This window comes from Macaca mulatta, chromosome 2 (assembly GCF_049350105.2).
Source record: "Macaca mulatta isolate MMU2019108-1 chromosome 2, T2T-MMU8v2.0, whole genome shotgun sequence".
Classification (NCBI taxonomy): Eukaryota; Metazoa; Chordata; class Mammalia; order Primates; family Cercopithecidae; genus Macaca; species Macaca mulatta.
Window position 1 is genome coordinate 150818282 of NC_133407.1, and position 12150 is coordinate 150830431.

At 43.7% G+C, this 12150-nt stretch overlaps 1 protein-coding gene across 2 annotated transcripts in view; it reads left to right on the forward strand.

Moving 5' to 3' along the window:
- The first annotated feature begins 4660 nt into the window (after positions 1-4660).
- The window catches only part of SYN2 (synapsin II), a 190592-nt gene continuing 183102 nt past the window's right edge, over positions 4661-12150 (forward strand). For both annotated transcript variants that reach the window (XM_028844464.2, XM_028844465.2), the window contains exon 1: positions 4661-5207. In XM_028844464.2, the coding sequence (XP_028700297.1) occupies positions 4825-5207 (383 nt within the window). In that variant the 5' untranslated portion in view covers positions 4661-4824. The remainder of the gene's footprint in view (positions 5208-12150) is intronic.

A 12150-nucleotide genomic window follows, 5' to 3' on the forward strand; every position in this document is an offset into this window, starting at 1 on the left:
TTCAAGATAGTTATGATAATTATCATCATTCTTTTACAAATGAGGAAACTAAGACTAAAAATGACTCGCTCAAAGTCACACAGTTAACATGAGGCATATTTATGGGGAATTGAACTTATATTTGTTTGATTTCTAATTTTAGCAAACTGGCCCAGTTGACAAGACCACCTTTTGAGAGTTAATGTCAGGGCATAGTTGTCCTCTGCTGACTCTATACAGAGGTAGAAGAAGGTATCTACAGGCTGCTATCAGCATTGTCAAGAAGGACCATCTAAATGCAGATGACAAACTCTCATCATCGGGGTCTCCAAAATGACAGGTAACAAGATGGTGTAGAAGGCAATAATGATGTCTCTTCTGGTACCGCTTTGTCCCTTTCAAAGTGCTTTCCGGATTGTTTTATGAGAGGCCCAAGTCAGGCAGACTTTCATTTGCATATGAGGCCCATTTGCATATGAGGCCCATTTGCATATGAGGCCCAGAGACCAGAGCAACTTGTGGAAAATTGCAATGCCAATTAGTGATGGAGCAGGACTAGGATGCACAATTTCTGATTTCCAGATTATTTCTGCTTTCCTCTAGAGTAGGTGAGTCTAAATGGGTTCCCTGACCCTGGGTAGTGAGCAGGAGCCAAGGATATCATGGTTTCCCTTCTTGTTTGGGAGGAAACCCAGACAACAAGCATTTTGCCAAGTGGCTCCAGGCACCAGGCTTTCCTTTAAGCTAGGTTTCTGAGCTCTGCCTACAGAGACAAAATTGCTCTTCAGTCATGTACCCAGCCTGTCTCTCTGTGAGCTATCTCAGCTGCACTGTTGCTCAAGGGAAGAGAAAAATCAGGTGATAAAGCATTTAAATTGGTTCTTGATTTTAGCCGGATGCTTTCATCTGCAGTTGCCAGATGCTTAATTGTGTTCAAAATTCAGTGGCAAGATAAAGATTACAAAGGAAGGACCTCAAAGAGTCCTGGGCTTCTAGAACTGGAGGAGACTGCTGAGATTCTCACAGTTGGCTAAGTCAGTCACTGAGGGATGAAGAAAGGTGGGAGAGACCCCCTTCACAGATTGCTCTGGGAGAAATGCCTTCTACCTGGAGATGACGGGAAAATGCTGGTTGGTCTCAAGAGGGAGATAGGTAGAAATTTTCATATTTTGTAGACATTTTTGAGTCCAAATCCAGTTCTCCCTTCATATTCCAGGTAAAAGGTACAGCATAGATAGAGTAATAGTGCTATGTTCTACCTGCATCGGGAACTCAGATCCACAGGTAAGGATAAGGGAAAGATTGCCATTACAGCTCATTTATCATAAGACACGATGCACTGCATGTTTCTGCAGCATGCAAAAACACTTCTTGGCAAGGACTCACTGCAAGCCGGAAGATACTGATTTAAGCAGATGTGATTTACAGTTGTACTAACTAATGAAAACTTCTGATCAGACACAACTGATCAATGACCATTTATGCCCAATTATAAGAAAACAGTCTGTTCTTCCACAAGAATAATATTCTTATTAAAACCTACCAGAAAACAATGTAATAAATTAGTGGAATATTTGATAAACATTTTTAAATGATCTTGTGGGCCTCCATGGTTTCTATGAAGGGCTCTAAAATAACATTTTAGAGAACATTCTGATCTAGCTCCCACAACTGGGTCACTTACTACGTATTAGAGGCTTTGTAGATCATTCTGAGAAAATCAGAAGACAGAATCCCTCACCTTGAGGGGCTTGCAATCTAAAAAGAGAAGCTGGATAGACACTAGCAACATCAACATATGCATAAGTACAGCCTCTCAGAGCCACCCCTGCGAACACTAGAATGCATACAGCAGTGCCATGGAAGGCTCAAGGAAGACAGTGAGAAACAACACAGACAAGGTTTTTGCCTTCAAGGAGGAGACTGAAGAAGTTTAAAGGGATAGCTTTTGCTCTGGCTATCCCTTTTATCTTTGTTGCCTTGTCCATTCACTCTTTCCTGCCTGTCAGAATTCTGCCCATTTTATAAGGCCTGAGCCTTTCTTTCTCTGTGAAAATTCCTTTCCCTGAGATCTCTTCTTCCTCTGGCTCCTTTAACACTCACTGCCTGCTCCACTTTCAGGTCACTCACAGGCTTCTCTGCTATTGCTAGTTATGTGTTCACATGTTTATGAGCTGTCTTCTTAAGAACTTGGGTTTTATTCATCCTTGAATCTCCTTTACCCTCCCGTCCCTAGCATAATGCCTTGTATGTATTAGGCATGAAAACATGTCTGTTAATTGGTTGATTTTAAAAATATATACATATACTATAAGTTTAATGGTTGGGGAAATTACTTAGCGAAATATTGTTTTAAGAAACCTATCACCCCCAAAATTGAAGTGACACAGTGTTTGAAACCCTCCATTAGAGATACATGCCTTTGATGGCTGGACATGGTGGCTCATACCTGTAATCCCAGCACTTTGGGAGGCTGAGGCAGGAGGATCACCTGAGGTAGGGAGTTTGAGACAAGCCTGACCAACATGCAGAAACCCCATCTCTACTAAAAATACAAAATTAACCGGGCATGGTGGCGCATGCATGTAATCCCAGCTACTCAGGAGACTGAGGCAGGAGAAACGCTTGAACCTGGGAGGTGGTGGTTGTGGTGAGCCGAGATTGCGCCATTGCACTCCAGCCTGGGCAATAAGAGCGAAACTCCATCTCAAAAAAAATTTTTTTAAAGAAGGGCAATAATTAAGTTCATTTAATTATGTTATTAGTGACTTATCAGTTTTGTTCTCCAATAGACACAAAAACCGAGTTGGGTAAGATTACAGTTCAATTCTCAAACAACCGAGTCCTCATTACATGCCAGGTCCTGTGTTTGGTGTGGAGCCCAGAGATAACTAAGACATAATCCTGTCCTAGTAAAGCTTACATTCTAGTCACCAGAATATTGTACGATAGTTTCTTTGGGGTCTATGACAAAGCCAAGCACAGGATATGGAACACTTAGCCTGCCCTGGAGGATTCAGGAAAGGCTTCCTGGAGGAGCCATCAACTTGCATACCTTCTCCATGCCTTCTCTGTCTGCCGGCCTGCCTGCCTTCTTCACTTTTCTACTGGTAAACACAGCTGCCTCAAGATCCACCTCAAATGTTACCTCCTCTGAGAGACCTTCCTAAGCCTCAGAGGCAGAACAAGTCCCTCCCTCCTTAGTCCTCCTAAACCTCTTTGCCCAACTGTATGATAGCATTTCTCACATCTTATGTGGTTCCTGCGTCTATCCTCCCCCCACCCCCCAGCCCAATTAGATCGTGAACTTGCAATAGACAAGAGCCACTTCCCACTCATTTCAGCCTTTCCAGCTCCTACCACTGTGCCAGGCACGTAGTAGATAGGAAGACCACCGTGTTATTGTAGTTGACTGGGAGACCTCTCTGATAGCACTGGCTCAGAGCTGGATTGTGTATCTCTAGGCCATGAGTTGAGTGCCAGCTGGGATGTAGGAAGCAAGAACTGCCCGCCCAATATTAGTGACAAGCCACTCCCTGACTCCATTCAGCCCAGTACATACTTACTTTTAACCAATTCAAAAAAGAATTCAGGCACCACTACTAGGATACCTACTGCTGTGTACCAGATGCTTTACATACATGATCTCATTTACTCCAGGTAACAACTCTGAAAATGGTTACCTATTCCCTTTTATCAGCCAAGGAGAGAGGCTCACAGGGGTTACTGATCCAGGGTCACATATCACCTAGGGTGGTCTGCTGCAAAGTGTATCTGCTGTGTCCTGCTCCATTACAACACAAGGGAAAGTATAAGAGATGAAAACCAAAGGTCCAAGAGTCATGCAAGATTTAGAGTGCACATGGGAAGGTGGCCATCAGAAATGTCTTCACAGAGGTCAAGGCAACGAATAAAACGGAAAAAAAAAAGAGAAAGAAAGATCTTGAAGACATGTGCTTCTTGATATGGCACTGGATGCACCAATGCATGCTAGGAAAGAAACAGCGGGGTTGGGGGATCCCCCTCCTTCCATGACAGAGTAGAGAGGATCTGTTTCTCCCCTTTCCTTGGAGTAAGGAGCCTGTCTTCCTCCCTAGAAGAGGTATTTCTTTTTTTGTCTCACCACAGGGTGTGTGTGTGTGTGTTAGTAAGAGCGGATTATTCCCTTCCCCCTCTTCTGGGGGCTGGGGAGATGACACCTTTCTCCCCAACGTTGGGAAAGGAGGTGGTTCTTTTCCTCCTCACTACAGGGTGTTCGTGCATGTGTGCGTGTGTGCGCGCGTGATTGAGATGACTCCTTTAGTTCTCACCTCCGCGTAGGGAGGCTGACACCTCTTATCTTTCCAAAGGGAGTGGGGTCGGTTTCCTTCGCCTCCATCTCAGCTGGGACACGGCTCTTTTTCTCTCTAACCAAAAAGATGGTGGGGACTCTGGTTCCTTTTCCTTCCCCTGGGGAGAAGGCCTGTCTCCCACACCCTCCCCGCATAGTCACGCTCAGCTTGCAGGAGGCCTGGGTCGCCCCCTCCTGCAAGCCCCGAGAGTCGCCAGACAGGCGGTTAGGTGCCCTCCGTGAGGGGGGCGGGGCCGCCTCTGCGGCGCGGGGCGGGGGCTATCCCTGGCCCCGCCCCTTCCCCGCCCGCTCCCTCTCAGAGAGCCTCGCGCCGCCCGGCTTGCCTGGCCCAGTCGGCCGCGGCTGTCTGCGGGGTCTGGCGCTGGGGGCAGAGTCTCTGCTGTCAAAGCCGCTGCCTCAGCCGCCTCAACCGCCTCAGCCTCGCCTTCCGCCCTCGCTCTCCCTCCGCGCCGCCGGACCCCGTAGCCCCGCGCGCCCCCAGCCCGTCAAGCCAGATGATGAACTTCCTGCGGCGCCGGCTGTCGGACAGCAGCTTCATTGCCAACCTGCCTAACGGCTACATGACCGACCTGCAGCGGCCCGAGCCCCAGCAGCCGCCGCCGCCCCCCGGCCCGGGCGCGGCCTCGGCCTCGGCTGCGCCCCCGACCGCTTCGCCGGGCCCGGAGCGAAGGCCACCGCCCGCCTTGGCGCCCGTGCCGCAGCCCGCGCCGCAGCCCGCGCCGACGCCGTCGGTGGGCAGCAGCTTCTTCAGCTCGCTGTCCCAAGCTGTGAAGCAGACGGCCGCCTCGGCTGGCCTGGTGGACGCGCCCGCGCCCGCGCCCGCCGCTGCCAGGAAGGCCAAGGTGCTGCTGGTGGTCGACGAGCCGCACGCCGACTGGTAGGTGCCGGGCGCCGCCGCCCTCGGGGGTCGGGATCCGCCGGCAGCCGCAGGCCAGGAGAGGACGGTCCCAGGTCGCCGAGGAAACGTTTCAGACCAATAAAAAGGAGGGTCCCTGAGGTCCCGCTGGGAGGAGGTGGGGGCTGAGCGCGCGCGCATTTGCGTGGTGAGGGAGGACATCCATCAGCCCGGAAAGGCGAACCCTAAGCTAAAATACCCCTCGATTGCCCTGGGTCCCCCGGGTCACATACAAGAAGGAGCTACTTTATGCAACAGGAAAGGCTCTTAGGAAATAATTTTTTTGGGGGGAGATGAGGGGACAGACTTGTCAGCTTAGACACATAAAATCTGAGGTGAAATAGTCCCAGGTGGCTGAAGGAACATTTAGGGTTTAAAGTAAAAGGTTTAACTTCATGAAGCACGGAGTGAATTTGGAGTGGAAATTGGTATTTTGGAGGGAGAGGGTGGTGGTGGGTTTTTTTAACGTGGACCCATGAAGGCTGATATCAAGTATTGACATCAGGTTGATGAAATCACAGATGTGGTGGCCCAGGTGTACACGGGCTTGTTCCCCGGACATGGCTGAAGTCTCTTTATGAATAATAAAATTGTTGTATTTTGTGCAGCAGGGAGGGGACGTGTGGTTTTTTTTTTTTTTGATTGCTTGTTTTTCTGAAATGTGCGTGGCGCGGGGTGGGGGGTGTGTGTGGAAGTGAATGGTAGCTTTTTCTAGCAGAAAGATGAAGACCTTGGTAAAATATTATGGATCATTAAAGAGGCACAAATAAAAGGAGACCTGCCTTAATGTAGTAGATGGGAAACTTCAAGAATTGTTTTTTTCTTTTAAAGGGATAGGTAGCATGTTTCCAACTTAGAATGGTGAAGGCTGCTGGTTGGTAAAAGTACGAATGAGGTCCACTTAAGACAAATTAGTTAAAAGCGGCTCTATTTTATAGTTAACCTAGGGAATGGTGGGATGGTGAAATTGACAGGTGAAGGGCTTGGAGAAATGAAGAGGCCAAAAATCTGGGGGTGCCTTTTCTCCAGGAATATGAGCAAGGGTTTTGTTTGTTTTTTTCTCACAGGGGTTGAGGTTGGAGACTGGACCTGAGTGTTCTTACCAGGAGGGGTGCACAGAGAGACCACAGAGCTATTTCTCTCCATTTCCTCTTTTGGCTGCTTCTCCGCTTTCTCTCTCTAGCATTCTCTGGGAGATCCAGAGGGAGGGAGTGCTGGCGTGTGGGTGTGGTGGAAATGAGATGCAGATGTGGAGATGCTTGGGTGACTTATGTGGATGGCCTTTTCAAGAGAGTAGAGTAGAAAATCCGAAAGGACTTTTGCCAGGAAATGACAAAGGCACATGGAAGAGGGTAATGGGGAAAGTGTAAATGCATATGATAGTGCCACTGGCAGCCCTCCTTAGGAGAATTACTCTGACTCAGTTCATATCAACAAGTGCTTATTAAGGAGGAAGGGAAGGTAACCAAGCTAGTAAAGGTGCTCAGTCAGAGCATCCATTATATGCCAAACGCTGTACTCTCAGCATGGTATCTCATTGCATTTTCTCCACAAAACTGAGGCTTAGGAAAGGTAAGTAGTATGTTTACAATCATATAGCCAGCAAGTGGTAGAAGCAGGATTTGAACTTAGGCCTGTTTGACTCCACTGCTTTCATTCCACTGTGTTATGTTGCCTCACTATTATTATTAGCAATATTAATAACAAGCTCCCTCTAGGCAGTGTAGGGGCCTTTTAAGAGAACTCACTCAAATTTGGGACACAAAGTGGATACATGAAACAGTTAAAAAGAAATCTAGAATTACTGGTTGAGACTAGTGTTTCAGGCAGTCAACAAATGGAGTGGTTAGTGAGAGCCAGAGTTACTGGAGAAAGCTTCATGAAAGATGAGTCTTGAAGAAAGGCCAAGAAAAGGAGGAGGAGAAATGAGAATGACATTCGTGCTTTATTTTTCTATGCAGGAATCTGACTCTTCTGTACCTTGTCCTGATTTCTTATCCTATTAAAGGCACTTGTTTTGAGTCTTATTGCCGGTTACGTATCTATAGATAGGTACTGATACTCATTTGTATGGGTATAATGAAGCTGCTGCAGATTTCTGTTTAGTTATAAATGCTTCTGTAGCTTAAGATTTGAAACTCTCTTTCGATAGTATTCTCTAGGAAGACTATTTGGCATAAACTAGAGAATTTGCCTTGCCCTGGAGACTAGAAGCCCCTGATGGAAGTCATAGAAGCCACTTTCCTATGGGCTGACTCCCAACTGTTTTCCTATTTTCTCTGAAGTAATAACATTGATTTATTAAAACTCATAAGCCCAGTTCAAGTCTAGTTCTTGACAGTAGTTCTGTGTTCCTGTGTTTCTGTGCTTAATAACAATTCCCAGAATTGCTCTTCTAACATGGGCCTAAATTTGTCAAAAACATCTCAGTTAAATATTGATGAGTGGTTTTATTGAAAAGTCTCTATGAGTTAAGGAGCAGGTGCATGCCATGACAAACGCAGTGACTTACACAGGTGATTTTTGCACTGAAGGCTGATTTTAGTAAAATTGTCTCACAGTTTAAGCTACCTAGATAGTATTCAATGAGTGATATCGTATATGCCCTATATTATTTTCCTGGTGCTGGAATAGGAAGTCAGAGTGTAGTCTCAGTAGAACTTAGAATATTGGTCCCCTCTGAATTATTGAATGCTAAAATAAAAAGGGTTTGAACAGCATTTAAATAACAAGGGATGTAAAAGAAGGGCTTAAAATAAGCAGCCTCTCAGCATCCTTAATACATCACAGTTTCCTTTGAATTTCTATCATTGTTATTGTGAGCAGTTGGAGACCCCACCACTGACCAGGTTGATGGGAAAATTGGAAGATGTTTTTCTTTTGCTGGAAATGTTTTCACTGGTTGTTTTTGAGATCTTTAGATTAATTGCACACTAAAAGATTATTGAAAAATTTATCTGTGCCATTAAAAAAATGAAATCAAGCTCTTCATATACCTTATTATTTGTTATTAGTGTTTTTAAAATATTGCCAGAAAATGAATGTCCTCTTTTAAGGTTCATGGCTAAATTTGAAATGCAATTAAGATTGCACTTTGATGATTGTGCTTAAGCAAGGAACAGGTGTTTATGTTGTTTCTTTTGTGTGTTATACTCTCACTAGTGAAGGGGTAAGTTTTCTTTCAGATTCTGTCCTGCCTCTGTTCTGGAGATTCTGACCCCAGTGATCAAGTGAGCTTTTCATTCTGGCATGATGTTTCAGTGTTTGATTCAGTATAGCACAGGTACTCTTGAGTGTCTAGACTGCAGATATAAGTCAACAGATATTTATGAAGCACCTTCTTTGTCCAGGGGATATTTGCTAAGAAAAATGAGACACAGTATCTGCCGTCTGAGAGCTTCCTGTCCAGATAGGTAGATAAGATAAATACTTTAAAAAAAATTTTACTAAAAAGTAACCCTTGGGCCTTTGGATCAACAGCATTGGCATCAACCAGGAGCATTTTGAACTGCAGAATCTCAGGTCCCACCTCACACCTACTAAGTCACAATTTGCGTTTGAATAAGATCCCCAGGTGATTCACAATCACATTAAATGTTAGATGCACTTAGCTAAAGGATATACCATTAGTGCTAAGGGTGTGGCAGTAACACCAACTACTGTCATTTATTGAACAACACATGCCAGATGTAATAAGCTCTGTGCCAATGTCATTTACTCTTTACATAGCAATGTAATACTGCAGAAGTTTGAGAGTTAAGTGATGGATCTGGGCTAGAGTGGGAATGGAAGGTTTCTCAGAAGAAGTGAGGTTTTAACTGAGCTCTGAAGAATTGGAATCAAAAGAGATAGGTTTGTCTCAGTCCAGGCAGTGGATAGCATAAGGAAAGTACAACAGCAGAAAAGAAGGAGACAATGAAGAGACTGAATTAATGCTGGATTATCTAGGTGTACCTATCTCCATTCTTTTCTAGCCAGCCTTTGAGCATTTCATCAAGAATAGAGGAATTCAAAGTATAACAGTCTGCTTGAACTAGTGCTTGTGAGTGGCTCTAAAAAATACTTGAATTTGAACTTGAAAGAACACTCAAAGTTTGGGGCTTCTTTGTTTAATACTTTAAGTGTCTTATTTCTAACCTAAATATACTGATTGCACAGAATTTGATTGTTCATAGCAGCAGTTGCTTGTACTTTAGAATTCTCAGATATTAGAGCTGAAAGATCATCTGAGTTACTTTATAAATGGGGAAATCTTGATCTCGAGAGGGGACATGGCTTGTTCAAGGTTACTCAGTTAGCTAATGGCAGAACCAGAACTAGAATCTAGAACTTTAATCTCTCTACCATGGTTTTTTTTTTTTTTTTTTTTTTTTTTCCCCACTCTACCACAGTATCCCTCCATTTTTACTATTTTCTACCTTTAACTTTTATATTTTTCCATCCCTTACTATCTCAAGGACTGGTGGGGACTTTTAATCTCATAATGATAGCATTTAAACTTGAAGGATCCTGAATCATCATCTAGCCTAGAGAAATGGAATGCTTTGCCCAAGGTCAAATAAGAAGTTAGTGAAAGAATGGGAACTAAAACTCACATCTGACTCCAACTCAAGTTTCTTTTTACTCTTAAGTCACTCTTTTAGGAGATTTCTCAAATTCTTTTTCTCCTGAAAAGTACTTTTGTGTTGGCTTCTTTTGAAGACTCATCATGGAGCTGTAAGTGCTTAAAAAGACCATGTAAGCACGCTCACACTATTAGCCACACCAACAATTACACTATTCCTTGTTTGTGTTCATTTGTGTTATTGTTGTTTCAGCAAAGTTCATTCTAAAATGGTTGAAGAAGGCTGGGCCCGGTGGCTCACACCTGTAATCCTAGCACTTTGGGAAGCTGAGGCAGACGGGTCGCCTGAGCTCAGGAGTTCAAGACCAGCAACACAGTGAAACCCCATCTCTACTAAAATACAAAAAATTAGTTGGTTGTTGCAGTGTGTGCCTGTAGTCCCAGCTATTCGGGAGACTGAGGGAGGAGAACCAGAGAGATAGAGGTTGTGGTGAGCCGAGATTGCACCACTGCACTCCCGCCTGAGCAACAGAGCAAGACTCCATCTCCAAAAAAATAAATAAAATAAAATGGTTGAAGAAGACTCTTGGAGACCTCATCATCAAAATCCAACAGTCTAATAAAGTTGGTAGGACTGTGCGGTAATGCTGACCTTCCTTTCAGGAACCCATTTTTACTTTAGCATTCCTGTCTACCTAAGGTTGCTTGCTTACTGTCTTTCTGTACCCAAGTTCAGGTCTGTAATAACCTTGTTCTTTTTAATATCTTGCTAAGCAAAAAGGAATGGAGGCCTTAATAGGAAGTTTTCCGGATGTGCATACCTTTCCCTCAAATTTACAAGGGATGTAAGGATGACTTAAACACTGGCCTTGTCTATTGGAATCTTCCAGTCCAATGGAGGAAGACAGGCATTTAAAGAGGATTTTAATATTGTATGGTAATTAGTATGCATAGGGTGCTATGGGAACACAGAGATAGGTTATCCTGGGGAATGAAGATATTGTAGTTAGAAATGTTCCATTAAAATGTGCCACCATGTATTCTTAAATAAACCACTTTGCATCTTTGGACTTTGATTTTCTAAAATTTGTCAAATGAGAGGATTTAAATATATTCTCCAAGATCCTTTCCAACACTATATTATTTCCATGGTTCAGTTTTTGTGCCATTTTCTTTTAAAAGCATTAGCTCTAATTTTTTCTATATGGTAATGCCTGTAAACCTTTGGAAGCAGCGACATACGTCAATAAATGACTAAACATTTCCTGGAATGAAAAGCTCACCTTTGAATGGTCTTTATTCAGTACCTCCTTGTTACAGTATTGCTACCATATGTTATCGTGAAAAAAGAGGCTAATCCTGTGATGCCTGCTGTGTGTATTTCCTCATCAATGATGGGAATTGGGACTTGTGGCTAAATCTATGTGGGAATCTAAAACAAAAGATGACAATGCCACCTGATAAGCTTGCAGAAGGTCTTACAAGATTTACAGGTGTACACGTAGTGGGAGTGCCACTAATAAACACACAGAAAAACCAAGATGCAACTCTGTCTTGAGGCTACAGCATTTAACCATGACTTCACTCTAGGTGGTGGATATGATCCTGAAAAAGCTGTGTATATTGAGTTTTTGTAAATTGAATAATTTCAAAAGCAGTGGGGCGCTCACTATTTAAATGAATTGTGGAAAATCTTTTGCAAGAGAAATTGCCTTTTTTATAAGAAAATAATTGTTACCTAATTTTTTTAGCTTCCCACGTAGAAGCAATCGGGTATCAGAAGGCTACAGTATCTCTTTAGAGAAAGGAGAGGATGATCTAGAAGACTTTTCTGTTCTGCAGACATTGCTTCAATACAGCAGGAAGATGTAGTTTTTAATAGGGCAGTGACCTATGGAGAGAATAAAATGAGCAGGTACCACAGGTCCCTGAACTCTAAGGATGTCCGTGCTGCATGACTAAGAATAGGAGGATGTATATGGGCCTTGGTGTTTGTTGCTTGACAGCAGGCATTTCAGAAATTTTAACCAGTTCATGTAAGATTGTAAAATAGATTAGATTCCATCACCCTGCCCTTCTTTCCTTTTCAGCAGCATGAAACAATGCGAAGATACAGGATTGAGGGTCAAAAGACTTCGAATTGAGATCTGGCTCCACTGTTAACCATATGGCCTTATCAGAGTTACATAATCTCCTTGAGCCTTTCCCCCATCTATTTGACAAATTTCCACTGGGGGTCTACTATATATATCAGGCACTGTTCAAGTTTCTAGAATAACAGACAAAAATTAGTTTCCTTACCTGTAAAGTGGAGATAACATTATGTATTTCTGATATCACTATTGTGATAATTAAATAAAA